General features: G+C 41.7%; 1 protein-coding gene across 3 annotated transcripts in view; it reads right to left on the minus strand.

Moving 5' to 3' along the window:
• Positions 1 to 13,289, minus strand: part of ME3 (malic enzyme 3) — a 231,763-nt gene that overhangs the window by 216,190 nt on the left and 2,284 nt on the right. The window contains exon 1 of one of the 3 annotated variants that reach the window (XM_054662581.2): positions 12,443 to 12,463. The exons of the other annotated variants lie outside the window; for them this stretch is intronic. Coding sequence (XP_054518556.1) covers positions 12,443 to 12,448 — 6 coding nt within the window. The 5' untranslated portion in view covers positions 12,449 to 12,463. Of the gene's footprint in view, positions 1 to 12,442; positions 12,464 to 13,289 lie in introns of those variants that run through there. 3 annotated transcript variants of the gene reach the window in all.

Raw genomic sequence — 13,289 nt, forward strand, 5'->3', positions numbered from 1 at the left:
GTTGGTGGGAGTGCAAATTAATTTAACCATTGTGGAAGACAGTGTGGGGATTCCTCAAGGATCTAGAATTAGAAATACCGTTTGACCCAGCAATCCCATTACTGGGTATATACTCAAAGGATTATAAATCATTCTGCTATAAAGACACATGCACATGTATGTTTATTGCAGCACTATTCACAATAGCAAAGACTTGGAACCAACCCAAATGCCCATCAATGATAGGCTGGATACAGAACATGTGGCACATATACACCATGGAATACTATGCAGCCTAAAAAAGAATGAGATTGTGTCCTTTGCAGGGACATGGATGAAGCTGGAAGCCATCATTCTCAGCAAACTAACACAGGAACAGCAAACCAAACACCACATGTTCTCATTCATAAGTGGGAGTTGAACAATGAGAACACATGGACACAAGGAGGGGAACATCATACATTGGGGCCTGTAGGAGGGGGTGGGGGGCAAGGGGAGGGATAGCATTACCAGAAATAGCTAATGTAAATGATGGGTTGATGGGTGCAGCAAACCACCATGGCACGTTTATACCTATCTAATAAACGTGCACATTCTGCATGTGTATCCCAGAACTTCAGTATAATAATTAAAAAAAGATAATGCAGCCCTGCAGTTCACAATTACATGCTTGCTATGGTATTAACTTGTGACCAAACTAGAAGAAAGACTCCTGAGGTATCATTTTCCTTTAGAAAAAAAATAATAACCATCTTTATAATGTTGTTCGTTCACTTATTTATTATATGTCTTTCTCACTAGATTGTACACTCAGTAATAAGAAGAATCATAGCTGGCAAGCTTATGATGTTATTCTCAATACCTCACAGTGCCTAGAAGATAGCAGGTGCTCAGTAAACATTGGGTGGATGGATGGATGGACAGGGATTCAGGGATGCAAGTAAAGAAGACATAAGTTCTAGGACAGGAAGCAGGATAATGTAAGATGAATAGCTCTTCTTAGGTTGGCAACCCTCGGCATCTTAGGGGTACCATGAAGAACCTCAGGATATGCCTCATATATGAGGCGGTCTTTAAGGAAGAAGAGGCCATGAAAACAGGAGATGGGAGAGATATAGGCGAAGTTTACCTTCTTCACAGTTTTTTTTTTTTTTTTTTTTTGAGACAATCTCATGCTGTCGCCCAGGCTGGAGTGCAGGGTGCGATCTTGGCGTACTGCAACCTCCGCCTCCCGAGTTCAAGCATTTGTCCTGCCTCAGCCACCCGAGTAGCTAGGATTACAGGCATGTGTCACCAGCCCAGCTAATTTTTGTATTTTTAGTAGAGATGGGGTTTCATCATGTTGTCCAGCCTGGTCTCGAACTCCTGAGGTCAAGTGATCCACCTGCCTCAGCCTCTCAAAATGCTGGGATTATAGGTGTGAGCCACTGCACTCAGCCTGCAATTTTTCCTCTGCTTGTAAATAATATATGTAACACACCTGTAAGAGTAACTGGCACAGTAGGCATTATATAAGTGATTGTTATTATTTTTAATGTGATTGTGCCAGTAATTTTGAGCCCCAGAGGAGGCAGCTGACTCTGTCCAGTTGACAGTAGTAGATCACAGAACATTGAATAGCTCAGTTAACAAGAGAGTGGCTGAGGATGCTTGGACCCTCCAGTCCTGCAGTCAAAGCCAGTTACCAGAGGCAGGACTGCCCCTCTGCTTGGCAGGCCCTCACTCCTGGCACCACCTGGCCAGCTGCCCCACTGGCACCCATGCCATCATCTCCCACAAGCATGGCTAGTCTCCTCAGACGTGAGGAGAAGCTGCTGCCAGCTCTGGGAGTGTGAGAACAGGGGAAATCTTTCAGCTCTGATGGGTGGATTTAAAAGTCTGTTTCTAAAAATGGCTATTAATAGGTTTTTCTCTACACCAACCATCTCTACTCCTGTTTCATCAACAGCAACTGCATTGCTATTCACTGTCCTTGTGACCTCAAGTGATTTTACCAGTCAAAAAAAATCTACTGCCTAGAATAGACCAAAAATAAAAGAGATAAGAAAGGAGAGTATGACATGAAGGCTAAGCTCTCTGTCAGTTTGTGGAATGTTTTCAAGATCAGGTTACTGCAAAGAAATACATAAAATTCAAAAGGAGGGTGGCAACTGGGAACTCACACAGTCATCAGAAACGGACACACAGGAGCGACAGCAGGAGCTACCTCAACAGATGCTTAGGTTTGCAACATACAACGTTGTTTAATATTAAAGCACTTCATCTGCACTGTTTTAATATTCAAGTTTTTTTATGGAGAGACTCAAAAGCCCTCTGCCTAAGTTGACTGAGGCTGATTCAAGACCCTATTTCAAGATGGCAGGCAAAGAGCTACCTTTCAAAGATGGTAGGTAGAAGAGACAGACATCACTCAAGGAGGGAGTTCCCCTTCACCACTTACTTCCTGGACAGGACATCAACCCCTCAGGGCCTCTGAAAACTTATGTAGACTAGTGATAAAATGCTAGGATATTATCTGCCCAAAGCCTAAATGCTAGTCAAGATGACCTCTTTGTCTTCTGGGGGGATGATCATCTTGTGTTCCAACAGAGGAGAAAAGTTTGGTTCACATTGTGTATGCAAGTATTTATTAACTACCCGTGGCAGTGTGGATGGAGACTATTTTAAAACTTCCTGCCCAGTCTAACTGCTAGCTGGGTGAAGTTGGCCCAGCCATATCCTATTTAGCTGGCTATGAAACAACATTTTAACTTTTATCCTAAATTCCCATGGTAGACATTCTCTTAACTTGCTGTCTCACTATCAGAATCTCATGAGACTGGGAGCGTTATAATGGTGACAGGCAGGAAGGTAGATAGAGACATAGATGATAGCTGAATGGATGGATGGACCAATCGATCGATAGATAGATCCAAATTTGGCTGGATCTATTTTTTTTTTAAGTTAGTTTTTAAACCTTGGTTAGAATATACCAAAATGTTGGGACAAAATCCTGAGACTACTGATGATGTCCACTATCTTCAACACCAGCTTCAACTTCCAGAACTACTAGCTCTTTAAATGACACTTGAATTTCTGCTGCTAGTGACATTTTAATTTAAGCTTCTCTCAGGCAAATGTCTAGATTATCCAGGCTTAAGCTCTATCCAGTACTAGGAAATCATCACTAAAGTCTCCATCCAGTATGCCTGTTCTCTGACTCACTCTTCTCCTGTCAAGTCTGCCAAAATTAGATGTAGCCCATGGCCATCGAAAATGAGTTTGATCCTTCAGTCTTCCCCTCTCCTTCCGGACTGGATGCTTTCAGGGGGCATGTACCAGATCTAAACTCTATCACATCTGTGACTTCTGCAGCCCACACAGGGCTTCACAATGTGTTAGGAATGCAACAGAAGCTTTAGGATGTGGATTAATCAAGAACTAATTGGACACTTACCATCTGCTTTACATACATTACTTCACTTAATCATTATAGCAACTTGTCAAGTAGATATGTTTTATTGTCATCCCTTTCACAGACAAGGAAATGGAGGTTCAGAGAAATATCCCATATCTAGTGAATGGCAGAGATGGGATTGGAATCTTAGATTGTTCTGAGTGTAATTCCCTCGATTTTTAGCCTTTGAGCTCTGCTGCCTAATACCTGGTCACAGGCTATGCCCCTTGAGGGTGTCACACAAAATTGATTCTAGCTGACTACTTTCCTTTACTCCCCAAATCCTCTAACCTGTTCCAAGTTAGAACAGGTCTAAATTTAATGTCTTTAAAGCAGCCCACGGATGAGAATTGATAATCTCATCACAAAAGATGCTATTCTTTAGAGGAAGTGCACCTGGCACAGCATCAGAGCAGAAAACTCTCTTAAAGAAATGTGTTTCCAAAATTTGTATGATGAAATAAAAGATTTTTTGTGGCTTTCAAAATTCTCCAGTCCCCATGGAGTGATCTAAGAGAGGGTCAGGTCAAGATTTTCACCATCTTTTCAAAAGAGCTGACAGATGGGGCTGATGTATCATCAGTCTTCACCATATAGTTTCTGATACATCAAGGAGAAGGGAATGTAGAGGTAATTCATGTAACTAATTTTTACTGAGGTTACACTATCAGGAAGGCATTGCATGCTGGCTATGAGATGCCCACGACAGTCTCCCGGATCTGAAGAAAACACATGCACATGATGGCGATACATGTGCTAATAAATGTACACTAAGGCCAAATGTGGAAAGAGCCATGACTACTACAAATGCTACATGCCAAAGAAATGTAGAGGATGAATGAATTACTGCCATGTGGTGTTATCGAGGAGGGCATCATAGCAGAGGTGACCCTGGAGATGCTGAACCCTGAAGCATGCCAAAGTTTTTAAGTGGATCCGGTGTGGATGGGGCACCCAGGCATTGTGCAACACAAAAGTGAGGGAAAGAACAAAACCAAAGAGCATGTCAAAGTACTGGAGAGATGTCTTTAATTCTATTTGTAGAATTAGAAATATGATATTATTTAGCTTTCTGAGGATGAGGTCTCTTACAGGGTACATGTCTATTGCTCAATTTCTGCACATAGAGCTACAAAAGCAATGGGTGACTATACTCAGAGACAATGCCATTCTCTCTCATTATCTGACCTAAATAGCTTCTCCTCCACCATCTTCATCTACCACCTCTGACACTTCCACAGGTGTCAGCCTTGCCAACACTGCCATTGGAAGTGTTTCTGCACCTCTCTTCCGTGCTTCCATAACACTTGTATGAATGCACCTCTCGTTACATCTAACCACTGAATTAGAATTGCCCCTTACTAACTGGTCCTCACTTGCACCCCTCTTACACTATAAGCTCCTTCAAGGCAGAGTATTGTATTGTATTGTATTGTATTGACCACGGTGTCTCCACTGCCTAAAACTAAACAGGAACTCAGAAAATGACTATTGAATAAATTAAACCAACAAATGAGTCTTGGGAGAATTACACAAAGTTAAAGGGAGAGAAAAAGGCATCCAGTGATCTTTAAAGTTCTCTCCAGCTCTAAGAATCTACAATTCTAACAGAGCCAGTGGAAGTGAAAAAAGCTAATCAGAAGTCCACAGTAGGGAACAGGGAATACACTAGTTATTTCTCTGGAAAGGCCACAGCACATCAGACTTCATGCACTAGTCCCAGATAAGAGGGAACCTGCACACTAGAAGTGTTAGTACAGCGTAGGGGATAAGCCCTAAAATCAGGTGGCCTGAGTTCAAGACTCAGTTCTGCCACTATGAGTTGTATGACCTAGGGCAAGTTAGCTAACCTTATGCCTTGGTTTTCTCATCTGTCATATAAGAACAATAACAGTGTCTGAGAGGCTGAGGTGGGAGGATCACTTGAGGCCAGGAGTTCAAGACCAGCCTGGCCAACATAACAAGACCTTGTCTCTACAGAAAATTAATTTTTTTAAAAATTTAGCTGTGCAAGGTAGCTTGCCCCTGTAGTCCCAGCTACTTGGGTGGCTGAGGTGGGAGGATCACTTGAGCCCAAGAGTTCAAGGCTGCAGTGAACTATGATTGTGCCACTGTACTCCAGCCTGGGTGACAGAGTAAGACCCTGTCTCTAAAAAAATAAAAATGAAAATAAAATTTAAAACAGGAATAATATAATAACAGTGTCTACCTCAAAATGTTGTGATATTGTATTAAATGGGTTAACATATATAAACTACTTAGAACAATTCCTAGCACACTGCATGTCCTAAAAACATTAGCTGTTATTACTTGACTTCCCTCCATAACGTTACCAAAGAAAACTCAGTATAATAGGAATCTCCATTGGAATCTTCATCACCTCTTTCAAAACCAGAGAAAGAAGAATGCAGAATGTCTATTTTGACTGGAACCCTAGCTCCACTGTACACTTGGCAATCCCTCTCCTGTTGGGAAGTCCCTGGGCAGCCTCATAACTCAGAAGCTATGCCAATTTGTAGAGATGTAGACTCCCTCCTTCAGTTTTCTGAAAGAGCAAAGCAAAATAGAACAAAACAAAGCGATCAACAGAGACTGCCTTCTCCAGAATTCCACACTACAGAGGAAGATGTTTCAGGACCAATTAAGTAATGGGCTTCATGTAGCTCACTACCAAAAGATTACACAGAATCAAGACAAAATGCTTTTAAAATATAATAATCTCAAGTTGCTGATCATTCAACTGTATCTTCTAAAATCCCTCTAGTTTTCAAGAATCACTTTTAGAAAGCCAATGCAGCTTTGGCTTTCTCTTATTCAAGTTTCTCAAAAGCTGTGGATCTTTCTATCAAAAATCCCTCTCCTCAAATGACAGGTGCATTTTACTCTTTACTGTGTCCTTTTGGTAGGAATTGTGTTTTAACTGGGCTGCATGGCAACCTTTCAGATACAAAATGAATGCATGCTTTTAACCACTGACCTCGGCACCCCCAACTGTAGGATATCCATCACATTTTCCTCACAATCATAGAGCATCTTTTGTGCTCTGCATCAGAGAGGCAGTCGGATACCACCCCCAAAGGATTTCCCGATATACTTTCTACACATCAAAGTGAAGGTTTTTGAAACTGACTGTAATCCATGTCTTTGCAAACAAAAGTGCTGCACATTAGTGATCCTTTTGCAATGGCCATAGAAATGAAAAGGGCTTTTTTCCCCCCTCTCACTATAATACTGACATTTGGAAAGAAGAGAGTAGATGATAAAAAGAAACCTTTGGTAGAAATGACAAAAATGTGAAGTAAAATAAGGCCATAAACCTCAGGGTCCACAAAGGCCAAGAAAAATTGGAAACAGGGAGACTAGAGATGAGCCTGAAAAAGTGTCCAAAAAAACGCCATATATGGAGCCCAGACTTAGACTGACTTAAGATGTCAGTTGGCCCAGGTCTGGGCAAAACACATATTTCTGTATGGGATTTACCCTTCAGCGCTGCTGCTGATGTAATCTAGATATTGCTGTTTACAATTGCTTTTAGAACAGACAGCAGGCTCCTCTGTTAATATTTTGTTATTACTTTATTGCCTCTAGAAGATAACCAACAATAAAAGCTTGAAAGGAGACGACTTCAGAGGGATCTCCACCTATATGCTACAGCTGGGCCAGCTTCCCAAAGTTGGTCTGAGTATTATTTACTTGGCTCTAGAAACAATTCCCAACAGAAACTGTAACCTAAAATTGAAAAAAAAATGGAACATTAAAGGAAAAGTACATAAAGAGGAAATAAATCTCCCATAATCTCACTGACATAACACAATCATATTCACACTTTAATTCCAAGCCCTTTAATATTTATATCTTTTTACAATAACATTCATGAGTATACAGTCTACTTACTATTTTGCAATTTGAATTAAGCATTCATTAACATAAGCCAATGTTTCTAAAGTCTTAATAATGATTACACAAATGCTTACTTAACACGATATACTTTCCTTGGAGGATGATTCAATTATTTACAACATGCCTATGAGAAAACACTATGAGTATCATCTTCAGGTTCCAGGAACAGCAAATCTCCCTCTTGCATTCTGGGCACCCCATTCCGTATTTCCTTGATTTTCAGACCCTTGGGAGCGGAGGCTCTGAGTGGTTTCCTTTGACTTTTATAGGGGTCCTACAGAACGGTGGAAATACAGAAATTCCGAGCAGGGATGAAGTCTCCAAGGACTCAGAGTGGAGGGTGGGAGTTCCAGTGGAGATGCTGACAGATGCTGGGGTCTCCTACCTCTGGTCTATTCCCTAAACATCTCCTTTTGTGTTTTCCGTGGGCTCAAGAATTGTCCTTGTCCACCTCTGGTTCCAAGGCACCACCTGTGTCTTCTGAATAGGAGCTCCTTCTTCCCTGGGCTCTGCTTAAAGCTGGAGATAAACAGTTAATATCTCTGTGCTGTGCTCCTCCAGCACTTCATTCTGTAGTGGGCCTCTGGGCACCCAAAGGGCTGATGTAAGATGTATACACACTCCAGATGGGCATGTCAACGCCACAGATGAGGACACTGGGGGATGAGAGTCACCAGGGTGGAAGAAGGGGCCTTGGCAAAAGGCAGGGTGAAGGGAAGAGATGAGAGGAGGGAGCCTTAGCAGGTGTCTCTTTGAATGACTTGCTCATTCACTAACTGCTTATGAGCACCAACTAAGTACCTGTGATACATCAATGAACAAATAGACAAAGTCCCTGCCTAAGTGGATCTTAAGTGAACAGACAATAAGCAATAGACATACTAAGTAAGCAGTTAGACAGCGTATGAGGAAGTGTCAAATACTATGGGGGAAAGCAGGATGTGTAGGGGGAGCAAGAAGGTTGAAAGGACTGTTCATGACTTCACATGTGTCGGTCAAAGCAGCTATCATTGAGAAAGTGAGAAACTTTGAAAAAGGGAGGGAGTTAACTATGTGGCTATGGAGGGTTGGTGTGCTCTAGGAAGGAGGATCAGTCAGTGCAAAGTCTAGGTAGGAGCACAACTGACTGAGGAGGCCAATGGGGTTGGGGCAGTGAGTGAGGCAGAGAAGAGTAGCAAGAGATGAAGTTAGAGAACATCAATGTGAAAGGCATCATGAAGACTTGGATGTGGCCAGGTTTTAAGCAAAGAGTGACATGTTGAAACTTAGTTTAAAAAAAAATCACCCTGGCCATTGTGTTGAGAATAAATGAGAGGCGCTAAAGGGAAAGAGGAGACCAGCCAGGAGGCTGCTGCAGGCATTAAGCAGAGAGATGCTGGAGGCTTCAATCAGTGGTGACCCATGGTGAACAGGGGCTGGATTCCAGATTTAGTCTGAAGACAGGGCAACAGGATTTTCTGGTGGATTCCATAAGGGGTCTGAAAAAAAGAGAGTGGTCAAGGATAGGACCAAGATCTAAACATCTAGAGGAGAAGACTGAAGACTGAAGAAGACTGGAAATTGGGAGACTAATTCAGAGGTTCTTGCATAATCTAGATATGAGATGGCAAAGGAGTGAAAAAGGCTGATGGTAGTGGGGATATAGAGAAACAGATAAATTTTTAAAGGCTGGGGTAAAATTGACAGAGTGAAACAATGAAAGCTTCATATCAACATTTTGTGGTAGTATCTTCAATTTCCAATTTCCCTTTATTTAATAATGTAGAATTTTTAGCTGAATACATGGGTGCCCAGCCAAAGATTACATTTTCCATGTTCTCTTGCAGCTAAATGTAGCATATGACCAACTTCTGGCCAACTGAATGTAAGTAGAAGTGATATTTATAACTTCCAAGTTGTGCCCTTAAAAGGGATTTCCCCTTCCCAATTGGCTTCTGCGTGGAATTGATAGCAGAGGTAAGACCTGTCATCCTGGACTTTGAAATATAAAATGCATACTGGATGGCAGAGAAACAAAGTCAAACCACGCATCAACTCATGATTGCTTGCCCAGACTTGTTCCTAATAGAGAAATATACTTCTATCTTGTTTAAGCCTCTGTATCTGGGGTTCACATTGTTATCATTGCCTAACCTGTAGCAACTAATAAACATTCTTTGAGCTGTTCTAAAAACAAAGCCCCAATACCAATACTTAGTAATCCTGTGAAGCTAGGACAGTATTCAACAGAGAAAAGTTTGATTTCAACCTGCCTCTGCTAGTTGGTTCCAACATATCTGAACAGTATTTGAGCTTCAATGCACTGAGTCTTTGTACAAGCTCAAATCTAGAGTAAATTGCCACTTATGGAGCTAATATTTACACAATAATCCACTGTTTCTCTCAACTAGGAGGCACAATTCTACATCATACCTGAAGCAGAGGTCTCTAGAAGATATATTATGTAATCTGCCTTCCAGCATCACCAATAAACTTCTAATTATCCATACAACACACTTAACATCTCCTGATTGATGAGCCAAATCCATAGTAAAAACCTCCCCTCATCCAAAGAAGACAAGATCAAGTCCTAAGCTAGCAGAGAACAAAATCATATACTTTATTCAAAGGCAAATCCTAGCTGTGTGGAAGCCTAATAAATCATAATTGAATACAGAAGGGATTCAGCTGAAATCTGTGCAGTCTCAGATGTACAGCCAACACTGCAGCACTGTCCATCAAGCCTTTGCAGGTTTACTGCTCTAAATGTATCAAGTCCACCTGGGAAGGCCATCACCCGTGGTGCCTTGCAGTCTCTGAGGCCCCACTACGTGAAATGTCCTGGTCCATAATCACAGTGACTTGACTAAGCACACTTTCCATTCATTCTTTCCCTGACTATCAAGCTCAAGAGATCAAAAAACTACAGAGAAGCAGGTGAAGGATCAGTGGAATTTCATGGCAAAAAAAAATCACTGCTAGCACACACGGATCAAAGGGGGAAGATTGGTGTGTTCTGGGAAATAATGCACCCCTTCAGTTAAATGCCCTGAAGTCTGGGAAGATGAGAGTCAAGCAGGTGCATTTCCTTCAAATGGGCCATATGTAGGCATTTATTTAGGCAGCAAGAGCATTGGGCTAACTGTGAAGCAGTGACATTCAGATTAATGAAGTTGAGAGGAAAGGGGCCATGACATGATTGAAATCATTTAAAGAACAAATATTTATTGAGCATTTCAAGTCAGACAGAGATAATGCCATGTGACAAGACAGAGTCTCTGTCCTCATGGTCTAGTGTGGAAGGCAAACCAACCAGCCATTGTAGTAGTGTGCTCAGTGCCAGAAGGAAACAGTGTGATAAGACAATAGTAGGGGACTCAGATCTAGTTTGGCAAGTGGGGAATAGGACGGCTCTTCCTAAAAGACACTATAGGTAAATGGAGGTCAGAAATATGTTGATGGCCCATCAACATGTTGCTACAGTTATAGAATGGGGATGGCATCTTCCTATGAAGGTACCCCTGTGAAGTGGGGCTGATAGTTGCCTATTTAATGTGAGTAAAAGAGGGGTCATATAACCAAAGATTCACTCTGTTGCCAAATCCATATGGACAATAGAAGAGGTCATTACATAAATTTTAGAAGAAAGGCAGAATATTAGTTTTAAAAAGAAAAATAGAAGCTCATGAGTAGTTAATTTGCATCATTTAGAAAATCTAGACTCCTGGAGGGAGCTTGGAATCATCTAGTATCAATTCTGTCACCATCAGGAATATGCCTAAATCAGTCTATGCAGTTGTGAATTGCCATCATTATTCAGTAGACTCAAATACAGCAGGCAGGCTGCCTCTGTCCACTTCTATGACCAATGATAATCTCTGTGGAGCTGCTTGGCTTCTTCCTTGGCTTGTCTTTTCTTTGGAAAATGAAAATGTTGGATGAGAACAATGATTTTCAAAAACTTTTTGTTACTACAATTCACAGTAAAAATAGTCATTTTACATGCTGACCTGATAAAATATCCATCTTTATTAACTTCAATGCATTTGCTATTTTTCTATTTCATTCTAATACATTTCTTTAAAAAAATTACTGGTAGATCCACTAAGCTAATTTCATGTCTCATAGTTTGTAACTCATAGTCTGAACAATTCCAGACTAGATCATCTCTGAGGGGCCTTCCTACCCCAATTATGGAAATCATCCTCATTATCACCTAATATTTACCACATGGGGGCTGTCTCCTGTGATCCTCAAAGCAGTAGTGTAACACGGGCAGAGGAGCTTATGAGATTCATCACAGATCACATGGCCAGAGCATGATGGAGCTGGTACCAGAACCCAATGAATGCACAATAGCAGCAATGCTTGCCCTGGTCGGCACCTCTTCTCTCAGATAATTCCACCTCCTGACCACCCTCTGTCATACAGCTGCAACTTAAATGCCACTCCTAATCGGTCAAAATGAGCTGCAAATCTAGTGAACACATTCCAAGAATTTAATGTTAAGCTAGATCTTTCAGGCACTACCCCATGCCAAACACAGGTGGACAAATCTCATTACCTGGCCTGGAAGGGCTCTCCTTCTAACAGAAAAAAATCCACCCACAGACCTGAACACTAAGCACAGCACTGAAGACTCTTTCAAAACTGCACTTCCATTTTGCTTCCTCAGTAACAACCTCATTGTTCTATTTAACCACAGCACTATCTTCCCACCTGGCTGATGGAAAGTACCAAGGCTCAAGCCTTCCATGGAGACTCTCTGAGCACTGGAGGACAACAGAACAGCCAGAGGGTGGCACTCCAGTGGGAAGAGAAGGGCACTCACAGTACCTCCCAGGAAGCACTCCCTCTGTTGCTCCCCTTCTGTCCCCAAGGGTGAGTGAATAGGGGAGGCCAACAGGCTGTCAGCCTCCTTCTAGATACCCTTCTTATCCCAGACAAGCATCAACTGACTTCAGGAATATATAAAAGATGTTGTTTAACATCATAGAAAGGTCAGGTCCTTAGATTTATGGATAACACCTGTATTAGTCTGGTTCTTACACAGCTGTGAAGAAATACCCAAGACTGGGTAATTGATAAGGAAAAGAGGTTTGATTGACTCACAGTTCCACATGGCTGGAAAGGTCTCAAGAAACTTACAATCATGGCGAAGGCACCTCTTCAGAGGGTGGCAGGAGAGAGAATGAGCGCTAGCAGGGGAAATGTGTCAGGCACTTATAAAACCATCAGGTCTCGTGAGAACTCATTCATTATCACGAGAACAGCATGCGGGGGAACCACCCCATGATTCAATTACCTCCCACAGGGTTCCTTCCACAACACGTGGGGATTATAATTCAAGATGAGATTTGTATGGGGACACAGCCAAACCATATCAACAACTTATTTATGGTATTTGGGAGAAAAAAATTTACATCAGAGGCAAACGACAGGGGCAAGAGTGATTTCAGAGGACCAAAACCTAGGTTTTAAAAAAAGGCTTAAAGATCTTCCTTCATTTTCTTAACTACTTAACAAAGCAATAAATGCTGGTTGGTAACATGCCAGTAATTCTAAGGCAATTATTTTCACAATGATTGGAGCCTGTAGTGGGAATTTATTGTTTTGCTTTCTACATCCATTCCTCCTCCTTCTGATGGCACTATCCACATTTACTGTGAGGATCTATATTCCCTTTATTCCAAGCCAGATGGTGTGGGTGGCCCTACCTTAAACCCTATTTTAACTCCAGGGGTGGGCTTTGACTGGCTTTAATTACTGGTGATTGGTTTTGGTTTGGGAATGGGAAGAGAGAATCTAATCAGAGTCAATAAGGCAGAAGGATTCGCTTTCTGAGGCGTCAGAGAAAGGGTATTTTCTCTTCCCCAAGAGCTACCAGAATAAAAGTATCTTCCTATTCCTGGATGATGTGGTGTGAGAACAGGAGATGGAGGACTGTGGCAATAACGAAGTGAGAGACTTCACTGAATAGAGCTTGAGAATGAAA

Source organism: Pan troglodytes, chromosome 9, assembly GCF_028858775.2.
Source record: "Pan troglodytes isolate AG18354 chromosome 9, NHGRI_mPanTro3-v2.0_pri, whole genome shotgun sequence".
NCBI lineage: Eukaryota > Metazoa > Chordata > Mammalia > Primates > Hominidae > Pan > Pan troglodytes.